This window comes from Rana temporaria, chromosome 3 (assembly GCF_905171775.1).
Source record: "Rana temporaria chromosome 3, aRanTem1.1, whole genome shotgun sequence".
Taxonomy (NCBI): domain Eukaryota; kingdom Metazoa; phylum Chordata; class Amphibia; order Anura; family Ranidae; genus Rana; species Rana temporaria.
The window spans coordinates 211878414-211899015 of record NC_053491.1 but is presented as its reverse complement, the minus strand read 5'-3'; the positions used below and the strand labels follow the sequence as shown (position 1 = coordinate 211899015).

Sequence of the window (20602 nt, the reverse complement as noted above, 5' to 3'; positions counted from 1 at the left end):
ATATGTGTTTTTGTTCATCTTTTAAATCTCTGTTAAAATATTTATTTGCTAAAATACTATATATTCTCTATGTGTTGTATGATCAATACTAGGTCTATGATGTACAATACACCAAACAATATCAATTAAATGGCTTCAAATTTGGGTGCTGTTTTTTTGTGCTTTGTAACAACTTGCGAATATTTTCTCTATCCATGTCTCACAGTACCAAACCCTGGCAAGGAAAGAGATGGGATTTGCAGAAGTTGGGGTCAATACAATTTTGAAACATTTGATGGTATCTACTTTTATTTTCCGGGAAACTGCTCCTACATATTTGCCAGAGATTGCAGTAATCCTGTGCCTTTGTATACCATATGGGTAAGTAAGTTCAAATTTGGAATTAAGTGTCAAAAAGAGGACACAGTGAAGTTTACCTGTCTATTTTTTTAAATATATAACAAACCTTCACCGGGAATGGGCAAGTTTGCAAGCTTTAATTTCCCTAAAATTTTGGCACAAATCAAGATATTTCATCAATATTTTGGACAAAATGCATTTTGAGTTGGGGGGGTAATTAGGTGGTTTATGGAGTTTTTAGGAGTGCAACAGGTTTTGTTTAATCAATTTTTTATTGAATTTTTATACAAAAAGCAAATTTACATACATTTGCATAAGCAATTATACAAATCATTCAAAAGACACAAGACATTCAAAAAATACACATAAATACAACAATGGATCTATCCCATAGCATATACTCCTCTTACATTGTCCAGGGCTATCTGAAAAAATGGAGAATAAGCCTACTCCCCCCCCCCCAAATCACCCACCCCCAAGAGGAATGAAAAACACAAACAAAAAAAACCCACAATATTATAGAGAACCTCATTAAAAATGAAAATATTATTACCATCAGTGAAAATACATCTGTGACCCTCTCAATACTGTTTTATTTTGGTGAGGGTGAGGGAGAATCTCATCTCTCTACCCCCATTACAATCCCCCCCAAAAAATAATTTTCTTTTCGTTTTTAACATCCCCACCAACACCCCCATCCCTCCATACCATATAGGTCCTTTGCAATAGGTGAAATAGGCTTTAAAAGTCTTCCGAGGATTCTGGAAATTCCAATTATCTAGGACCTGTTTTTATTATAAAACAAGTCCGTCATTAGCCTCATATTTTTTCACAGAAATGCCTAGTACACATGAGCGTTTTTCCCGTCGGGAAAACTGCCGTGTTTTTCTTTGGCCGGGAAAACTGGATGTGTGTATGCTCCTTAGCATAGGAAAACTGCGGTTTAAAAATTGAGAACATGTTCCCTTTTTTCTCGCCACGAATCGCTGCATTTTTTCCCCCGAAGTTTTCCTAGGGGAAACACTGCGAGGGAGCATACACATGGCCGGTTTTCCCGACCAAAGTTCTCCTGGCAGTTTTCCTGTTGGGAAAACCGGCTGCGTGTACAGGGGAAAAGGGACCGAGCTGGTTCCCGGTTTTCCCCTCGGTTTTCCCGGTGGTCTTTTGACCGTCGGGAAAACCGATCATGTGTAGTGGGCAAAATAACATAGAAAACAGCAAAAAAACTAAAATACATGCAAAAGTGACAGAAAAAACATATATACAAAGAACACTAAATGAAATAAACAAAACTACCCTGAATACACAATAAAAACCACCCTCTCAATAGAAAGAAAGGGCAGATGTTTTTTCCCAAGGAAACTTTATCTGACCAGCTCAATTCAAGAATTCCAAAGTTGCTACTTTGGTAAAATTTCATAGATTACAAAATCTGCCATTTGCAAGAATCGCTCTGCTCATCCCTCATTTTCACAAGGCTGTTGTACAAAAGTGTTGTTATGATCATATGTTACTCTGTACCCTTTAAAGTTGGCGTGTCACTTTAATCCACACATAACATTACAAAATCACAATATTATTTCAAGTAAAAGAAAAAGTATTTCTTACTTACCATGAGTAAAATGATTTTTTCCCAGCTCCCAGCCTAGGCAAGGTGGGTCACATGATCTCTGGCTACCAATCATTACTACAAAGAGTCTTGTTTGCAATCATCAGTGATATATGAATAACAAAAATGCTGTACATCACAAAATACCCTTTAAATGTTTTTTTTATTTTTTTATTAGGTTCACAACAGCCCTATTTGTGAGGGTTCTGTTTATACTTGTAAAAGATCAATCAGTATGTTTTTCTCAAGCCAAGAGGAGATCACAGTTTCTGGTTACGAAGTGAGGAAAGGGGGTGTAAGGTAAGAAAGTATCTCATTACAGTGGTTTTAAACCCCAAACCAAAGATGTTATATTTTGCAGCTTACCAATAATTTGATGTGGTGACTGCATTCATTTTCTTTTTTTTATGCATTTTCACCCGTTGATCTGGCCAGTAACACACCCCCTGTCTCCACTCTGGACAAAGGAGCACAGGGGCACCTTTGGACAGCAGCATTGTCAGTCTTGGGGGGGGGGGAAGGGTGTTATATGTACTATATAAAATAAAAAAGATTAACTGGCTGGATCACCAGGTAAAAATAAATAAATAAAAGATTGAAAGCTTTAGGGTCAGTTCACACCAGACGCAGTTCCGTACAGTTGTGTGCATTGTTTTTGCACTAAAAATGCATGCACAGTGTTTTCCATGTATTCCAATGGCTCTAGTTGGCTCTAGTTCACACCATGCAGTCAGTTTCTGGGCAGTTTCCAGGGCAGAAGCTGACCAGAAACTGACTGCATGGTGTGAACTAGAGCCAAATAGAGCCATTGGAATACATGGAAAACATGGAAAACACTGTGCATGCATTTTGTGCAGAAAAAATTCACACAAAACTGTACGGAACTGCGTCTGGTGTGAACTGACCCTTAGGCCTGGTACACACGATAGGATTGATCCACGGATACGGTCCTCCGGACTGTATCCGCGGATAAATCCTCTGGCGGATTTGGATCCGTTGGCATGTACTCACCATCGGATCCAAATCTGCGTGGAATTCAACCGCGGTGACGTGTCGCGCCGTTGCCGTGATGATGAAGCGGCGACGTGCGCGACGCTGTCATATAAGGAAATCCACGCATGCGTCGAATCATTACGACGCATGCGAGGGACGGGCTCGGATGGATCGATCCGGTGAGTCTGTACAGACCACCGGATCGATCCGCTGGAGCCGATTCCAGCGGATAGATTTGTTAGCATGCTTACAAATTTTTATCTGCTGGAAATCGGAAATATCCGCGGATAAATATCCCATGGAACGTACACACCAGGGGATCTATCCGCTGAAACCAATCCGCTGAGATTTTTCAGCGGATGGATCCTCTCGTGTGTACGGGGCCTTAAAGAGAAAAATAATGCAGCCACCATGTCTAAGAATTGGTAAGCTGCAATATTATAACTGTTTTCTTTTGGGCTTAATATCGCTTTTAACAACCATTTTCCAAATACTTAAAAAAGGTTTACAGGACTATAGGTGACAATAAATAATAAGATTACTTATTTGAAGCAATAGTACATTTTTGGTGCTTCTGATAAACTGGAAGCTACTTTACTTTCCTAGTATATATTCATGAATGCCAATATGTCATATAACAACAGACATTGATGATCATTTTAAAACCTATACTTTCCACATGACATCACTGCAGTAAAAATACATTTGATATTATTAATTGATTATTAATTATCTATTGATTATTGGTCGAAAAACAATTAACAAACAAGCGCTTTGGTTGTATTATTTTTCATTTAAAAATATTAGGCATTAATTTGCGCAACTTTTCTTTCAGTTTGAAGTTGCTTGGTTTGCATTGACATAAAATAACCAAACCACGTTGCTGTTTCATGCTTAATTACTTCTGATAGGCTATTTCATGTCATTGCATGCCTGTTTTTTTCCCTATGTAGTAAAACACTTATGGTAACAAGCAAAATGTGCATTGTTTAGATGGGGCAAATTTAAAGATGATTTTGGCAAGTGCCTGTCTTTAAATGTGATTTTCTATTGTCTACTGCCAGGGTGATGTTGCCACAGACAGTGGAAAATGTATTTATTGAGAGACTAGCTGACTATATACTAGTAAAGACTACCTTTGGATTTTCTCTTGCCTGGGATGGAGGATCTGGAATATATATCAAGCTAACAGAAGATCATAAAGGGAAACCTTGTGGCCTGTGTGGAAACTTCAATGGCAACTGGACAGATGACCTTACAGTACAACACAGTAAGCAATAAGTTCATTGTAGTGTCCTCTCACACAGGCCGCATATTCCTACAAAAACCTTGTATTGATTGTGTTGTTAGGTTGAGCCTTAGATGTTACAAGTCAGATTTTCATCCCAAAATATTAGACGTTCCTATCCACTTGGGAGTTTTGGGAATTTCCACATGTTCTAGTATCTTCTATTGTATTTCCCATACTATAGAATGAAAGAAATGTCCAGCAAGGACAGTGGGAACTTCTCATATTGGCCAAAGCCGTTCAGACCCTGGAATTCAAGTTCAGAGAACTTGTCACTATAGCACCAAAGAAATAGAAGAACGTTTAACATTTCAGGAGCTATATAAACTTAAACAACAGTTTTAATAAACTAACCCATTAACACAAAAAAAATATGTAATGCGTTCATGTGTCCAAAGGGTGGCGCCATTCGAATGGAACTTCCCCTTTATAGTGCCGTCGTACGTGTTGTACGTCACCGCGCTTTGCTTGAGCATTTTTTTTTCACGAACGTGTGTATGTAAGGCAGGCTTGAGAGGAATCACGACAAATCATGTTGAGAAAAACATCGGTTTTTTTTCATGACACGAATAACGGTCGCGTGTACGCGGCATTATAGTTTGGGTTTTCACTCTTAGATATCTTGAGTGCACTATGGACAAATCTCCTTTCAATAGTTCCCAGTTCTTTCCTTGAGGACATTTTCTTAGACACTCACTACTTCTTGTATAGTATAAGCTTCCCCAATACTCCCTTTGTAAAAGCTGCAATAAGTATGTAGGGCCAAAAACTTAAAGTTAACCTCTGCTTGCACCAAACTTTCTACACTGCTAAAATTACTGTAAAGCATTTTTTCCAGGGATACCTGTACATTTGAATATGCCCTCAGTAACCCCAAAACCCAGGGCACTCAGTTTTCTAAACCTCCGCTTCAACTTGAAATGGTGCCTAGCTGAAGGCACATCTAGGTACCTTCCTTACAGTCATGCTAGTGGTTTAGCAGGTTCAATTCAAGCACAAGTAGCTACTGCCAGTTTTAAAAGTTTTATTTCTCACATGTACTTGTTTTGGTTTGCTTTATAGTATATCTGTATATTCATCCTGGGATGCATACTGTATTACCTATAGTATTCTGAGCAGGAACTACTTCATATATTATGTATATTATGTGCACTGTTTAGATAGAGACCGATATTCATAGATAGTGAATAATATTACATTTTAATATTTAGTATTTCAGTATGGATTTTGAAAAGTAATTAGGGAATAGTATGCTAAATTATAGCTGTTATGAGATGAATATGTGTCCTCGCATGGCTGACCTTCTTCGGAAACTGCTAGTTGCTTGGTTGCCTCTGGCATCAGTACATTTGGGCCACAGACCTGAAAACAGCATGAATTGTTTAAAGCCCTGATCTGCATACCAAATGGTAGCCAACTTGTTTGTTTCATGACAAGTTTTGTTTTACATGCTATGTAGTACTGATTTGTGTATTTATTTTTATATTTGTATTCCTATGGTTTGATACTTAGAAACTTCTGTCGATTGGTCATCTAACACCAATTTGTTCCCCCAAACAGTGCAAAGATAACATTGGTTTCACCTATCAGTGTCCTGCATAATTCTGGGAGCCTGCAGGGGCAATTCTTGTTGCAGGAAGGTGAAAGGTTTCTGGTTTGTGGGCTGTGCAGTTGAGCAAATTCCTTATGAGCCAGTTCCAGTTTATGAGCTTGCCTGCTTATCGTCCTTACAAAGGGCTAAATATTGCAGATAAACATTGGTGAGCAGAGGTCCCCTCTGGCTGTGTTTTGGACTTACTGTAGTAATGGTTTACCATACTGTATGTCCTGTCTGCTAGGCCATGTGATGTTTGAATAAAAAAGCTGGCTGGCTGAACAAAAGCTTCCCCGCACCCACACAGCCAGGCAACTGCTCCAGGTAAGTGCACATCACATCTCAAGACAATCTGGACAAGGTGAATACATCACATATCTGGGAGGTTTTTGAGTTCAGGGCATTCAGGGGGCTCTTTGTTCGGCACTTGAGTGCTGGTTGATAACATCATTCCTGTGGATGGGTTCACCACACTTAACAGCAGCTGGTATTCTCATCTTCTAGAGTAATTGCCCATCTCCTGAGCTGCAGCTTGGTTCCTACTACAGCCTTGCCAGGCTTCTCTTGGAGGGCACATGCAGTAGATGCAGATTGAGTAATCCAGCTGCCTCCCCCTCTGTATACATGGACTATATGCCCTTATCCTTGACTAACTTTGTAAGTGCATATTTTACTTAATTTATTAAACTACGTACTTTAATTTACTGCAGTATGAGCATGTGTGCCGGGTTTCTTTGTGTTTACCTGCCAATGTGTTGTAGCACAGATCATAAACTTGTAACAGAGGGATCATACCATGAGTTGAAATGGATGTAGCTGTGATCCAGCAGTTTTGCCAAGTTGCATTAAGATGCTGAAGATGGGGGGTGATTTGGGAATATTTTTATGTCCACTCCTGCTGTGGTGAGTGTAGAATTCTGCAGAGGTTCTAGCCTTCACAGATTAGCAGATTATTTTTAAAAGTGGATAGACGATTGAAACGGTCACCACCGTTTACGATATTTCAATTCCATCAACCACGACAGCTTATCTGACACTCCACAATCTAGCTGACACTATCCACCCCATTTCCCAGAATGAACGAGACATGCACAGCTCTGTTCTCTGGTTTCAAAATGTATGAACGCTTTTAATGGTATCTTAGCTTTCTTATATACAGTACAGCATGTTAAAGTTAATCACAGGGACAAAGAACTCTCCACCCACACAGCACACAATGGGGGGGCTTTAATACACCTTCTCTTAGACAATGACATCCAGTTGAGCTAATCATTAGCCATACCCCAGACGTCCCGTCTCCGCAATTAGAGGAGGTAATTACTATAGCTTGACAAGTCACATTCCACATATAAAACAGTATTAGCATACATAATGAGAGGTCTTAGGAGCCAGGCTGACTTAACACCTAAAAGCTAGACATCTGACCTTTATGGACTGAATTAGCATCTCACAATGGAATGTGTAGGAGCAGCCCCAATTAACACCTCAAAAGCATGTGTCCTCACATTGAATGAAAACACTCCACTGACCTGGTGGGGTCATAATAACCACTTGTAATATCTCAAGATATCCTGCAACATGAATTATCAGTAATGTCCCATCTCATGTAATTTTGAATTAATATTTCCCAGTCACCCAATGCCCAAAAGGGGCACAGGATGACCCTAGACCCAAGAGTCATTAGTGACGCTGGGACAGGAGTACCCCTTATCCTGCAAAAGTCTCTGGGTGTCATGGGTCATTCTGTTACAACGATGAAATATTTTAATAAAACAAAATAAAAAACACTGCAGGTGGACATCAATTAAACAGCAACTACTGTTGTTAAGGACACACACAAAATATTAGTCATAAAAATGTACTTCTTTCTTAAGATTAAATGTTCCTGTAGTGTTTGGATCAATTTGTGGCTACTACTTTTACTGGTCAATTCAGGTCTATAACAGCCTGCTGAAAAATCAGGTATAGCTGCCACAACCACCTAAAAAGGCATCTTTTTTCCCACCAAATATCAAGTTGGCTCAAGATAAGTTGGCTTATCAAAAAGCACCCTAATTTGCTCTTTTCCAGCTGGCAATAGTTTTAAAAAATAATCTCCTTGCTGTGACCACTAATTTCTAACCCATGGTTACCTGAACCTCATTCCTGTCTGACAGTAAAACTGCAGTTTCTCTTGGAATCATTTTAGAGAGAATTGTGGAAAGAAGTCTGGCAATCTTGGTCTAGAAGAAAACACTGCAAGATTACCAAATGTTCACTTCATTACCAACTTTTGAACATGCACTGAAGCCCTGTACACACGGCCCGGATTCTCGTCAGAAAAAAAAAAAAAAATTCCTGACGAGATTCCTGGCAAGATTCTCTTGCTGGCCGAGTGTACACACATAACATTCAAAAGAACTGCTGTTCTTTTGAATGGCACGAACGCGGTGACGTCATCGACTACAATGAGCATGCGCTCGTCACATTCGATGCCGTCGCCGCAGATGCGTCAAAGTCATTTCGAGCATGCACGGGTTTCCATGGAGAGGTAAGTATACACACCAGCGGGTTTCTCGGCAGGAAAACACTGCCGAGAATCTCACAACGAGAAAATAGAGAGCAGGTTCTCTATTTTTCTAGTCTAGATTCTGGGCAGTTTTCTTCACGAGAAACATCAAAGCCTCGTACACGCGCTCGGTTTACTCGGCAAGAAAGCTCTGCCAGCAGTTTTCTTGCCGAGAAAACCGTGCGTGTGTACAAGGCTTAAAACATGATTCCGTTAGTGTCGATGTGAAACCTATGAAAGATCTTGACATACAATTCTATAAATAAGGTTAAATCCCATCCTATCTATGCCCATCAAGAGGTCAACACTATTGTTTATATTTTGCTCTAGTTAACCCATAGGGGCCCATTCAGATTCAGATTGAATATGAGTTACCACAGCATATTGTAAAACTGTAAAGCACACTGTGATGCCATTTATTTTGAATGACATCCTAATACATTAAATCCATGCACCTCTAATGCAGCTGTGTTTCTATGCACCATAATGCAATGCAAAGTAACACGCCAACATGCATTGTGGTGCTTGGCACTGGAGAACAATAAAATCCTATTCTCGGTGCATGGGCAAATACATTAATTGGCTGTCTTCATGCAATGAATATTAAAGCTTGTCATAACTTTGTAACACGTGTTTGTGATTCCACTACAATGGACCAGAGAGGTCAGAGTGGGCCCTAAAAGGATAGTTTATTGATGCTCACAGGTTGATATAGCTATAGTATTTAGTGAATATGAAATTACACCATTTTGTAAAGGTGACTAATGATCTCCAGGGACAAGGGCTGTATTATCTTAAACAAAAAAAGGTACAGCTTACTTTAAAGTGTATCTATACATACAGCATATTTTTACCATACCAATATGGGAAATTTTCATATTTAAGGTTACATTGAAAACATTTTTGTAATTTACTTGTACTTTACTTATACTTATTTTAATGTGCCATGGGAATGTCCAGTGTGTTGTCTGCCTATATAAGATAACATTAAAATTCTTCTTATACAGCTGAGGAAACTACAGAAGATATTGCTGTGTTTGCTAACAGCTGGTTCATCCAGATCCCAGATGAACATATTTGTGTAGAAACTTCTTCTGAATACTCAAATCCTTGTTCTGTGGATACTATTCATGAGGTAGGTTTGGATGAGATTATCATATGTATTCTTGCACTACATTTCTAAGTGATCCCGTAGTAATAAATTTCACCTACAACAATCAGCAACAACTCTGAATATATGTCTTGATCTGTTGCTATGGGTTAGTTCCATTTTGTTCCCTTTGATTATGCACTCGAAATAAACACAAAGATCAACCCCTATCAACATTTTTCTAAAACAAATAAGGTTCTGCTTGCACATTTTGGATCACTATCTGGACTTAGGCCTCGTACACAGGACAGTTTTCCTCGACAGAATCCATCAAGAAACTTGGTGGCAGAGCTTTTTTGCCGAGGAAAACGGTAGTGTGTATGTTTTTCATCGAGAAAACTGTCGAGGAACTCGATGAGAAAAAAAGAGAACAATTTCTCTTTTTCCTCGTCGGGAGTTTCAATTTCCTCGTCGTGTTCCTCGTCGGGCTGGTTTTCGGCGAGAAACACGTTTGTGTGTATGCTTAGAAACCCACGCATGCTCAGAATAAAGTATGAGACGGGAGCGCACCTTCGGTAAAAGTAGCGTTCGTAATGGAGATAGCACATTTGTCACGCTGTAACAGACTGAAAAGTGCGAATTGTCTCTTACCAAACTTTTACTTAACACGCAGTATCATGAGATTAGCAAAAGCAACCCCAAGGGTTGTGCCAGTGGAATCAAACTTCCCCTGCCGTCGTATGTGTTGTACGTCACCGCGTTTGAGAATGAGGAGATTTGGTCTTGACAGTGTGTACGCCAAGAAAGCTTGTCAAGTTTCTCGACAAGCCTGACAAGGAACTCGTCGAGGAAAACAATGTTTCATTTACGACGAGTTCCTTGGTTGTGTGTGCAAGGCCTAAAAGTCCTTGAAGGCAACTCTTTTAACCAGCAGGGGGGACAATTCTCTCTCTGCATAGACATTTTGGGATATATTTTTTAAATTATCCTTATCTTGATGAGTTGATGCACATTTTTTACCTGTTAAATATTGGCTTAATTTGAAAGAACAGTTATAATTTGCAGTAGCTGTTTGTAGAAAAGTCTTTCTTGGACATATACCATTCAGAAGCCAACATTTTGGTATTGCTCAAAACAGGTTTGAAATTCCCAGTAAAAGGTTTTCAAATCCTTCTATAATACATCATGCCATCTGCTGGCTTCAATGATCAAACTCATATAAGGCTGCCCGAGATATTGCATGCATTGGGTATAGTGTCTAGTCTTTGAAGCATGTGTTACTTTTCCCCCAGTGAACTGCAAATGCTAAAGTGGTTATAGCCACACCATTCAGCATAATTACCATGTTTGACTTCTGTGTGACATTGTTCAGATCTTTAAAAACAATATGGGGTTGATTTACTAAAGGCAAATAGACTGTGCAATTTGCAAAGTGCAGTTGCACTCTACAAGTGCAGTTGCACCAGTGCTTGGATGAGCATCATCCATCATCCAATTATGTGCCAGCAAAAATGCTGTTTTTAAAAAAAAAAAAAATCCTTGCATGTGATTGGGCATTCTTTTCAAAGTGAAGCTTTCCTCATTTACTACGTCCTAGACCTAGAGCAACTGCAACTTGCAAAGTGTACAGTCTATTTGCCTTTAATAAATCAACCGCTCTGTGTGTGTTTTGCCTGGCGTTTGCCTTGAATAACTCTGACTGGATGTCTGTGCATGGCAAGGCAATCATTTCACATTTAAATATAATAGATTTTAGAATATAGCGCTCATTCTAACTATAATATCATGTAACTTCAGTGAAGTGACTTTCTTATATTATTTTTATACAGGAAATGTTTCAAAAATGTCAGGTGCTCTTACAGTTCCCTTTTCTGAGCTGTCACGAAACTATTGACCCTTATTCTTACATTGCAAGCTGTATGAATGACTTATGCAAGTAAGTACCTATAAAAACAACACTTGATATTTTTTTTCACCACTTCCTTACTTGGCACATATATCCCCTTCCTGCCCAGGTAAAATGTCAGCTTTCAGCATTGTCACGCTTTGAATGAATATTACGCGGTCGTGCGACGTGGCTCCCAAACAAAATTGACGTCCTTTCCCCCCCCACAAATAGAGCTTTCTTTTGGTGGTATTTGATTACCTCTGCGGTTTTTATTTGTTGCACTATAAACAAAAAAAGACTGACAATTTTGTAAAAAACACAATATTTTTTAATTTTTGCTATAATAAATATCCAATTTTTGCAATAAGCGTATAGTGATTGGTTTGCGCAAGTTATAGCGCCTACAAAATAGGGGATAGAATTATGGTTTTTTAAAAAAGATTTTTTTTACTAGTAATGGCGGTTATCTGCGATTTTTGTCAGGACTGCGATATTATGGCGGACACATCGGACACTTTTGACACATTTTTGGGACCATTTACATTTATACAGCGAACAGTGCTATAAAACTGCACTGATTACTGTATAAATGTGATGGGCAGGAAAGGGATTAACACTAGGGGACAATCAAGGGGTTTAATGTGTTCCCTGGGAGTGATTCTTACTGTGGGGGGAGGGGACTGACTGGGGGAGCTGACCGATCCGTGTCCCAATGTACAAGGGACACACTATGGGTCTCCTCTCACTGACAGGATGTGGATATCTGTGTTTACACACAGAGATCCACGTCCCTGGCTCTGTAAATGCCGATCGCGAGTAACGTGCGGACATCGCGGCCGCCAGGAATGCGCATCGGCATCTGAGTGACACGGCGGGCATGCGCGTGCCCCCAGTGGCCGGGAGGCCCGAGGACGTAATATGACATCCTCCTGGCTTTGTAGAGCCACCTTGTGGCCGTCATTCTACAATAGCCGGAATGGAAAGTGGTTAAAGAGGAACTGCTCACATAATTTGTGATTAAAAACATCTCTGCCATTCTTAAGCTTCCATCCAACCACTTTGCATATTATTTTATATATATACTGTGATTCTGTACTTGTCAAATATGCTGCAGAAATCTCCCTCCACTGAGTCTAGATGCATCCATTTTAATTGTGGACAGCTAAGGCTGCTGCCTGTTGACTTCCTGGATTTACACAGAGGCACACATCCAACTCTGCAGCCCTGCAGCTCTCATTGACCCTCTTATGACTCACCCCCTCTTTTCCTGACAATGAGAGTTAGAGAGAGAGAGCTGTGCATGATGTCATAAGCCTAGGCTTTTTACCAGACAAGAAACAGGAAGTGAGCTGTATAAGGTATTTACTGGCAGATTTTTTTTTACTATCCAAAGTTAAAACAACAAGGGCAGAAGATTTAATAGATGGAAAGTTGAAAAAATGACCGAGGATCTGCTTTAAGGTGTCCTATGGCTGGCATGGCAAACTGACATTTTTAAAACTTTTTCCTACCCATTTCGTGCAGCCCATGGCAAGTCGATGGTAAAATTCTGTCTTCACAAATCTATAAAAATAAATAATCGTTACAGTAACTATTTAGCATTTTCACTTAAGGCTGGCCATACATTATACAATTTTCTTGTACAACTTTTCTTTAGATTTACCAAAACCATATAAAATGGGGTCAAACCTAAACACTTTCAATTTGTATGCAATCAGGCAGTCCCTTGCACTACACAGTTGAAGGTAAATCTAAAGAAAATTGAATAAGAAAATTGTATGGTGCATGGCTAGCCTTAGGCCCAGATTCACGTCCAGCGGGGTATCTCTGCGGCGGCGTAACGTATCTGATTTACGTTACGCCGCTGCAACTTAGACGGGCAAGTGCTGTATCCTCAAAGCACTTGCTCCGTAAGTTGCGGCGGCGTAGCGTAAATCCGCTGGCGTAAGCCCGCCTAATTCAAATTTGGATCAGGGGGGCGTGTTTTATGTAAAACTTCTGTGACCCGACGTAATTTACGTTTTTGCGGAACGGCGCATGCGCCTTCCGTGGAATTTCCCAGTGTGCATTGCTCCAAAGTACGCCGCAAGGACGTCATTGGTTTCGACGTGAACGTAAATGATGTCCAGCCCCATTCACGGACGACTTACGCAAACAACGTAACTTTTTAAAATTTTGACGCGGGAACGACGGCCATACTTAACATTGGCTGCGTCTCATATAGCAGGGGCAACTTTACGCCGGGAAAAGCCTAACGTAAACGTCGTAACTTTACTGCGTTGGCTGTCTGTACTTTCGGGAATTCGCATATCTAGCTAATTTGCATACTCAACGCGGAATTCGACGGAAGCGCCACCTAGCGGTCAAAAAAAAATGCAGTTAAGATCCGACGACGTAAGAGACTTACGCCTGTTGGATCTAATGGATATCTATGCGTAACTGATTCTAAGAATCAGTCGCATAGATACGACGGGTCGGATTAGGACTTACGACGGCGTACATGGCGCTGCGCCGTCGTAAGTCCTTTCAGAATCTGGGCCTTAGTCTGTAACTGCAATGAATTTTTAAACTGTCAAAGAAAAAACCTGATGTTGCCCACTTGCAACTCTGGCAACTGTTAGCTACATGACAAAGTGAAATGCTTAGAAGCCTCCGTAACCTTTTTCAAAAACTAATGTTAATAGAATTTTTGTTACCTTAGACATGATGATGATGAGACATATTGTCGTGCTGTAATTGAATATGCAAGAGCATGTTCTCATTCTGGCCGTCCAATTCGAGACTGGAGAGATGACTTCCCAGCATGCAGTAAGTGGTGTCTAATGACCATAAAAACATTTACTGTAATTATATGTAGCAATGTAAATATGTAAATCATGACAAATGTACGGTAATCAGTAATAAATATTAATTTTTTTATCACCTAAGTAGTCCACAAGAGTTAAAGTAGTAATAAACCGCATCTTAAAAAATTAAAAAAAACGTCTGCAAAGCAATGTAATAATGTATTCATTATGCATCGCATACTAGCACATTATGCAAGATGTACCTTAAAACAAAGCCCTCTATCGGTGCGCTGTCACCACTGACAGGGCTTCCATCTTCACCCGGTCTCCCTTCCGGGTTTGTGCCCTCCGGGCTAAATGAGTGACCAGGTCCGCAATGATGTCACTTCAGCACACTGGAGCCCTCATTTATGGCACGAGCTCTGAGGGTCAAGCACAGTATGCCGGACCTTCAGAGCACTGCATGCAGAATATCTCCTAAACGGTGCAAGTTCAGGAGATATTCACAGGTAAGCCTTATTATAGGCTTACCTGTAGGAACAAATAAAAAAAAAAAACAGAGTTTTCTAACGCTTTAAGGTATAACTTAAGGCAAAACATTTTCTTTCATTTTGAACAGTGGAGATGGATTAGGGTACAGGTGGTCCCTGGGTTATGAACAAGATAGGGACTGTAGGTTTGTTCTTCCGTCAAATTTGTTTGTAAGTCAGGACTGTGCCTTTCTAAAGCCCCGTACACGCGATCGGAATTTCCAATGGAAAAAGTCAGACGGACTATTTCCATCGGAAATTCCGACCGTGCGAATGCCCCTTTTTTCTTAAGGAATAGAGAACATGTTCTCTTTTACTTCGATGGAATTCCGTCGGAATTCCGATGTGAGTTTGGCCGGGCAAAAGCCTGATTGTGTGTACAGGGCATTAGTGTAACTCCAGCCTGTGCAGTGATGTGGGATGTTTTCGGTGCTTCTGTGCATGCAGTCTTGCTATTTGTGCTCTTGTGGCCATGCAGTACTGCAGTGTGGGATGTGTCCGGCGCTGCAAGATGGCTGCTTGACGATATCCCGGAACCAGTGTGGAGCGCAAGAGGCCGGGAGTGACGTCACACCACCTCCGTTCGTAAGTAGGAGTCATTCAGAACTCTGGGACTGCCTGTACCTGTTAGGTCTTGCTACTTCCGCACCCATTAGAGAGATTCACCCTCTCTATTTGTCCTATTTACCATTATAATTAAAATGTAAAAAATCCAGCATTAATTGGGGGAAATTGTCCATTGGGGACACTGGGGGGGGATCCCTTAATTTGCAGGGAAAACCTCCTTTGTAGGGATTTTCCTAATATGCTTATTTGAAGGGATTTTGGCTATGGGACAGGAAGTAATGGGAAATCTCCCCAATGGCACACAGATGGCAGGAAAAAAACTGACATGCTCTATGCTATCCAAAATTAAAAATAAAACGTTGCCTATTGTTCTACTTTCAAGATTATATATATATATATATATATATACACACTAAAACATATACTGTTCTGAATTTCAGCTGAAAAGTGTGAAGAGAATTTTGTACATCGGGACTGTATTAGCTGCTGCCCACCAACTTGTACTTATGAAAAAGAATGTTTAGGAAGCAATCTGCACTGCCTGGATGGATGCTATTGTCCAGATGGTAAGTAAAATAGCTAAAATAAAAAAAGGAAGCTACCAATAGGGAAATAATCAGTGATAGATACAGTACACATTTTAATTAATTCATCTGGTCTTTAAAGAAAACACATCCTAATTTCCAATACTTTTCTAATATATTTAGACAAATCATGCAAGTCTTTTTTTTTTTTTTTTACCATTTGTCAGTATTTTGCTTTCTATTTTTTCCTGCTGAAATTTGAAAGTTTTGCAAAAGCATGCTGGGTTCACACTGGTGTGATGCGGGAAACCCTTCAAATCCAGTGTGGGAGTTTCCGCATCGCACCTGAATCACCGGCGGTACACACTGCCCTATGAGAACCGCTGGGAGTGTCATACATTGCTGGAGACCCATATCAGCTATGGTCCATCTGCTTTGTATTCAATAACCAGTGGTCTGAATTTCTTAAGGCACACTTGACTTGTCTGCACATCAACAGCTTGTGCATTTGGTCCTTTTGGGCCCTCTTTGGCTGTTCTGTGTGCCCCCTGGTGTCTTCTGTTTCGGTCTTGGCGCTGACTTGGAGGTTCTGGGAGTTGAAATCGGTGACGTATACTGTGTGATTAATATATCTCCTGAGGAAGCCCTTGGCAGATAAACATGTCGGGATAATATCAAAATCGTCACCTCATATATAAAAAGATACTTCCATATATACGGCATATCTTAAAACAAGTTGTATTGATGCTATTATTTGTTTCACTATAACAAACCTCTTTTTTGTATCTGTGTATTAATAACAATTATTTATTTTATCTGAATCTTTGCTCCCACTACTGAAAATCCCCCCCTCCCCCAAAAAAAAACTCTGGCCCAGATTCACAAAAGAGATACGACTGCGTATCTCCTGATACACCGTCGTATCTCTGTTTTAGGGTCTTCCTAACTATGCGACTGATTCATAGAATCAGTTACGCATAGATAGCCCTTAGATCCGACAGGTGTAATTGTTTTACACTATCGGATCTTAGGATGCAATACCGCGGCGCCGCTGGGGGGAGTTCGCGTCGTAAACCAGCGTCGGGTATGCAAATTAGTAGTTACGGCGATCCACAGCGGTTTTTCGCGTTCGCTACGTCGCTGCTAGTCTAGTTTCCAGTCGCAAAGTTAGTCGTCGTTTTAGCTGCCCTAACTTTACACAGCACACGTATGTGCTGTATAAAGTATGGCCGTCGTTCCCGCGACGAAATTTAAAAATGTTTCCTTCTTGCGTAAGACGTCCGGGAATACGGAAGTACGCTACGCACGTCGCCGTTCGAAAAAATGACGTCACTTCGCGCAAAGCACGGCGGGAAATTCAAAAGGGAGCATGCGCAGTAGGTCCGGCGCTGGAGCGCGCCTAATTTAAATGGCACACGCCCCTTTGAATTACGCGGGCTTACGCCGGAGGCCGCCAGCGTAAGTTTTCATGCAAGTGCTTTGTGAATCAGGCACTTGTGATGAAAACTTGCGGCGGTGTAACGTATCTACGATACGTTACGCCGCTGCGATTGTACGTGAATTTGGCCCTATGTACCTACTATCTATTCAGGGATGTTGGTGCCTTTTTGAATTTGTTGCCAATCCACATCACCGCCCCCTTTTTCTTGTATCTAATAGATGTTTATCCATATAGAAGCATGAGGTTCAGAAGTAGAACAACTATAATATCTAAATGAATCAACTACCTTTCACAGAGCAAATCTGCTTCCATTGTCATGTGACTATATTAGAGAAATTGAAATTGAAAAGCAGACGTTTTAGGCTGCCACTATAATCCCAGTAGGGAAGGAAAAGTACTCAAAAGTAAAAAAAAAATCAAAATGTATTAAATATCATTGTAAAAACATGCAACAAAGGTGAATACATGTGTATGCCATAGTATGTACATTCTCCCATATAAGACCGATAAGGCTGGACAAGGAAACCTGTACGAGTGGCCAGAGAATTATTGAGTATGTTGTCATAACTGTAATCTTCTATCTGAAGGCCAGCCAACGCCAGCACCAATGGATCACAAATTGATAATGTGGAAATGTAGCCAAATGCTGACAACATGTATAATCTGACTTCCAGCATAATAATTGTTCTATTACTATCAAAACTAATTTTTCTTTTGTTCCCAACACGGTATGCTTATATATTGTCTGCTTGAACTAGGTCTTATCCTGGACAACGGAGCTTGTGTTTCAGTAACTAGCTGTCCTTGCATTTACCATGGCACGGCCTACTCAGCGGGTTCTAAGATAGAACAGGAATGCAGCATGTGGTAATCAATGTTTATTAGCATACTTGACTGTATGATTGCTTCGTCTATTCCTTCATCTATTCCTAATAATGTTTTGTATTGCAGCGTTTGTACCGGTGGTGTTTGGAATTGTACAGAGCATGAATGTCCAGGTATTTATATATATATATATATATATATATTGTATTATATATTATTGTTGACCTCACAGTGAATACACAATACATGATCCACTGACACCCAATCTCATCGGTCCCCGCTATGGTTCATTTCTGCAGATGAAGGAAAATGCTATTTTTCCATCCGTCTGCGGATCTGATTGGGTGAACACGGACAGACGGTCCGCGTTCATCCGATCCCTCCATAGGGCAGAGAGGAGATCTGACAGGGTGGTCCCTGCGCAGTGTGCGGGGGCCGCCCTGTCATCTGCCAGCTCAGCGGGTATCAAAGGAACGATCCCCGCTGAGCAAGCGGATGCATAAGGAATGGATCCTCACGGGGACCGCCTGTGTGAAAGGGCCCTAAGTGTATCTGCTTTGCTGTTGGGAACTCTCTTATATCCAGCATGGCACACCAACCGCTATAATATTGTTCAAATGGCAGCCAATGTGTAGTGGTATGGATTGGCTCACTTACTTCTACATGACCGCCTGCAATGGCTAATAAAATTAAGGAGTTCCAGCCTCAAAAAACAAAAACAAATGTAAAAGTCAGCAGCTACAAATAGAGTAGCTGCTGACTTTTAATATAAGGACATATAAGGACGTTTTCCTGTCCAGGAAGCCCGCAATGCCGGCCAGTTTTCTACTGTGAATGCAAGCTTTCTGAATGGCTCCGTCATCTTCTGGGGGACACACAGGTGCCAGAAGGCAGCGGGGGGGGGGGGGGGGGGTTGATGCAGATGGGGAAATTATGTACCTTGTCGTGTTGGGGTTAGGACGGAAGTACTCCAGAAAAGGTACAAATCAAATAGAAAACACACACATATATATATATATATATATATATATATATATATATATATATATATATATATATATAAAAACAGGAGGGGGTGGGTGGTCTTTTGTTTAAGACCTAGTTGGATCTTTGGTTGGAACTTCACTTTAAGCAAGTGGAATTATACAGTACCTTCAATGGCTTCTGATTGAGTGGCTGCATCCCTACTATTGTTGTAAGAATATTGGAGAGGCTGGTATGTCATGCTGAAGAGAAGACAATAACTAAGGTACCCACAACTCATGTAGCTTGGGTAACACCACTGTTCATTTTTACATCAAATTTTCGATTTAGTTTTAGTCATAGTCTTTTGACTAAAATATTATTTTAGTTTTAGTTGTGTTTTAGTCGACTGAATTGTTTAAGTTTTAGTCGTATTTCAGTTGACTAAAATGTCCAGCACATTTTAGTCGACTAAAATCGAATGGGTTTAGTTAAAGTGCAATGCATTATTCAAGCATTTCTCTAGAATTGCCAAACTCATTGTTTACATACATTTAACATGCACCACAGACACGGATATAGCCGCTGTGCTATATAACGTCTTTATAAATAAATCCAAGTTTCATAAACAAACAAAATTATTTATTTTTGACGAGAAGTGCGACTTTAATCACTTGCTTACTGTACACCTAAACCCCCTTCCTGCCCAGGCTAATTTTTAGCTTTTACTCTTTGAATGAAAATTGTGCACAGTCAAGCTACACTGTACCCAAATTACATTTTTATCATTTTTTTTTTACATAAATAGAGCTTTCTTTTGATGGCATTTAATCACTACTGGGGGTTTTTATTTTTTGCTAAACAAACAAAAAATGACAGAAAATTTTGAAAAAAAACTAAAACATTTTTCATAGTTTGTAATAACATTTTGCAAACAGGTAATTTTTATCCTTAATTGATGTGCACTGACGAGGCTGTACTGATGGGCATTGATAGGTGGTACGGATAAGGTGGCACAGATAGGTGCCACTGATGAGGCTGCACTGATGTTCACTGACAGGTGGCACTAATGGGCACTGGTAGGTAGCACTGATAGGTGGCACCGATGATGAGGCACTGATGGGCACTGATTGGCAACACTGATGGGCAGTGATAGGTGGCACTGATGGGCATTGATAGTTGGCACTGGTGGGCAGCGGTAGGTGGCACATGTGAGCATTGCTTAAAAGTGCTGATATGTACTGGTGGGTGGCCTAGCAGCAGTGGGTCTGGAGTGTGCGAGACTGATGTTCCGTTTACTCCAGGTAGTAATCAGCTTTTTTTTTTCTCCTCACGCTATTGGCGTGAGGAACAAAAAAGCCAATTGACGGCTCTGTTTACATTTCGTGATCAGCTGTCATTGGCTGACAGCTGATCACGTAGTAAGGGGCCTGGATTACGCCGATCTGTGATCACCAGAGTCTCATGGATTCACTGATCACAGAGCGAGCCGCATGCACCCCTCAGGGGGCACGCAAGCATCATATGCATGGGGGAACGTACATGTACATCCTCCCAGCAATTTAGGCCCGTGCTGTAGCCGTCTTTTGGCTATAGCATGGGCCGCAAGATGTTAAA

At 40.6% G+C, this 20602-nt stretch overlaps 1 protein-coding gene across 1 annotated transcript in view; it reads left to right on the top strand.

Moving 5' to 3' along the window:
* The window catches only part of OTOGL (otogelin like), a 218400-nt gene that overhangs the window by 19945 nt on the left and 177853 nt on the right, over positions 1-20602 (top strand). The window contains exons 6-14 of the mRNA XM_040344209.1: positions 206-360; positions 2127-2248; positions 4006-4211; positions 9379-9506; positions 11291-11397; positions 14051-14157; positions 15673-15798; positions 17956-18064; positions 18149-18195. Of these exons, the coding sequence (XP_040200143.1) occupies positions 206-360; positions 2127-2248; positions 4006-4211; positions 9379-9506; positions 11291-11397; positions 14051-14157; positions 15673-15798; positions 17956-18064; positions 18149-18195 (1107 nt within the window). The remainder of the gene's footprint in view (positions 1-205; positions 361-2126; positions 2249-4005; positions 4212-9378; positions 9507-11290; positions 11398-14050; positions 14158-15672; positions 15799-17955; positions 18065-18148; positions 18196-20602) is intronic.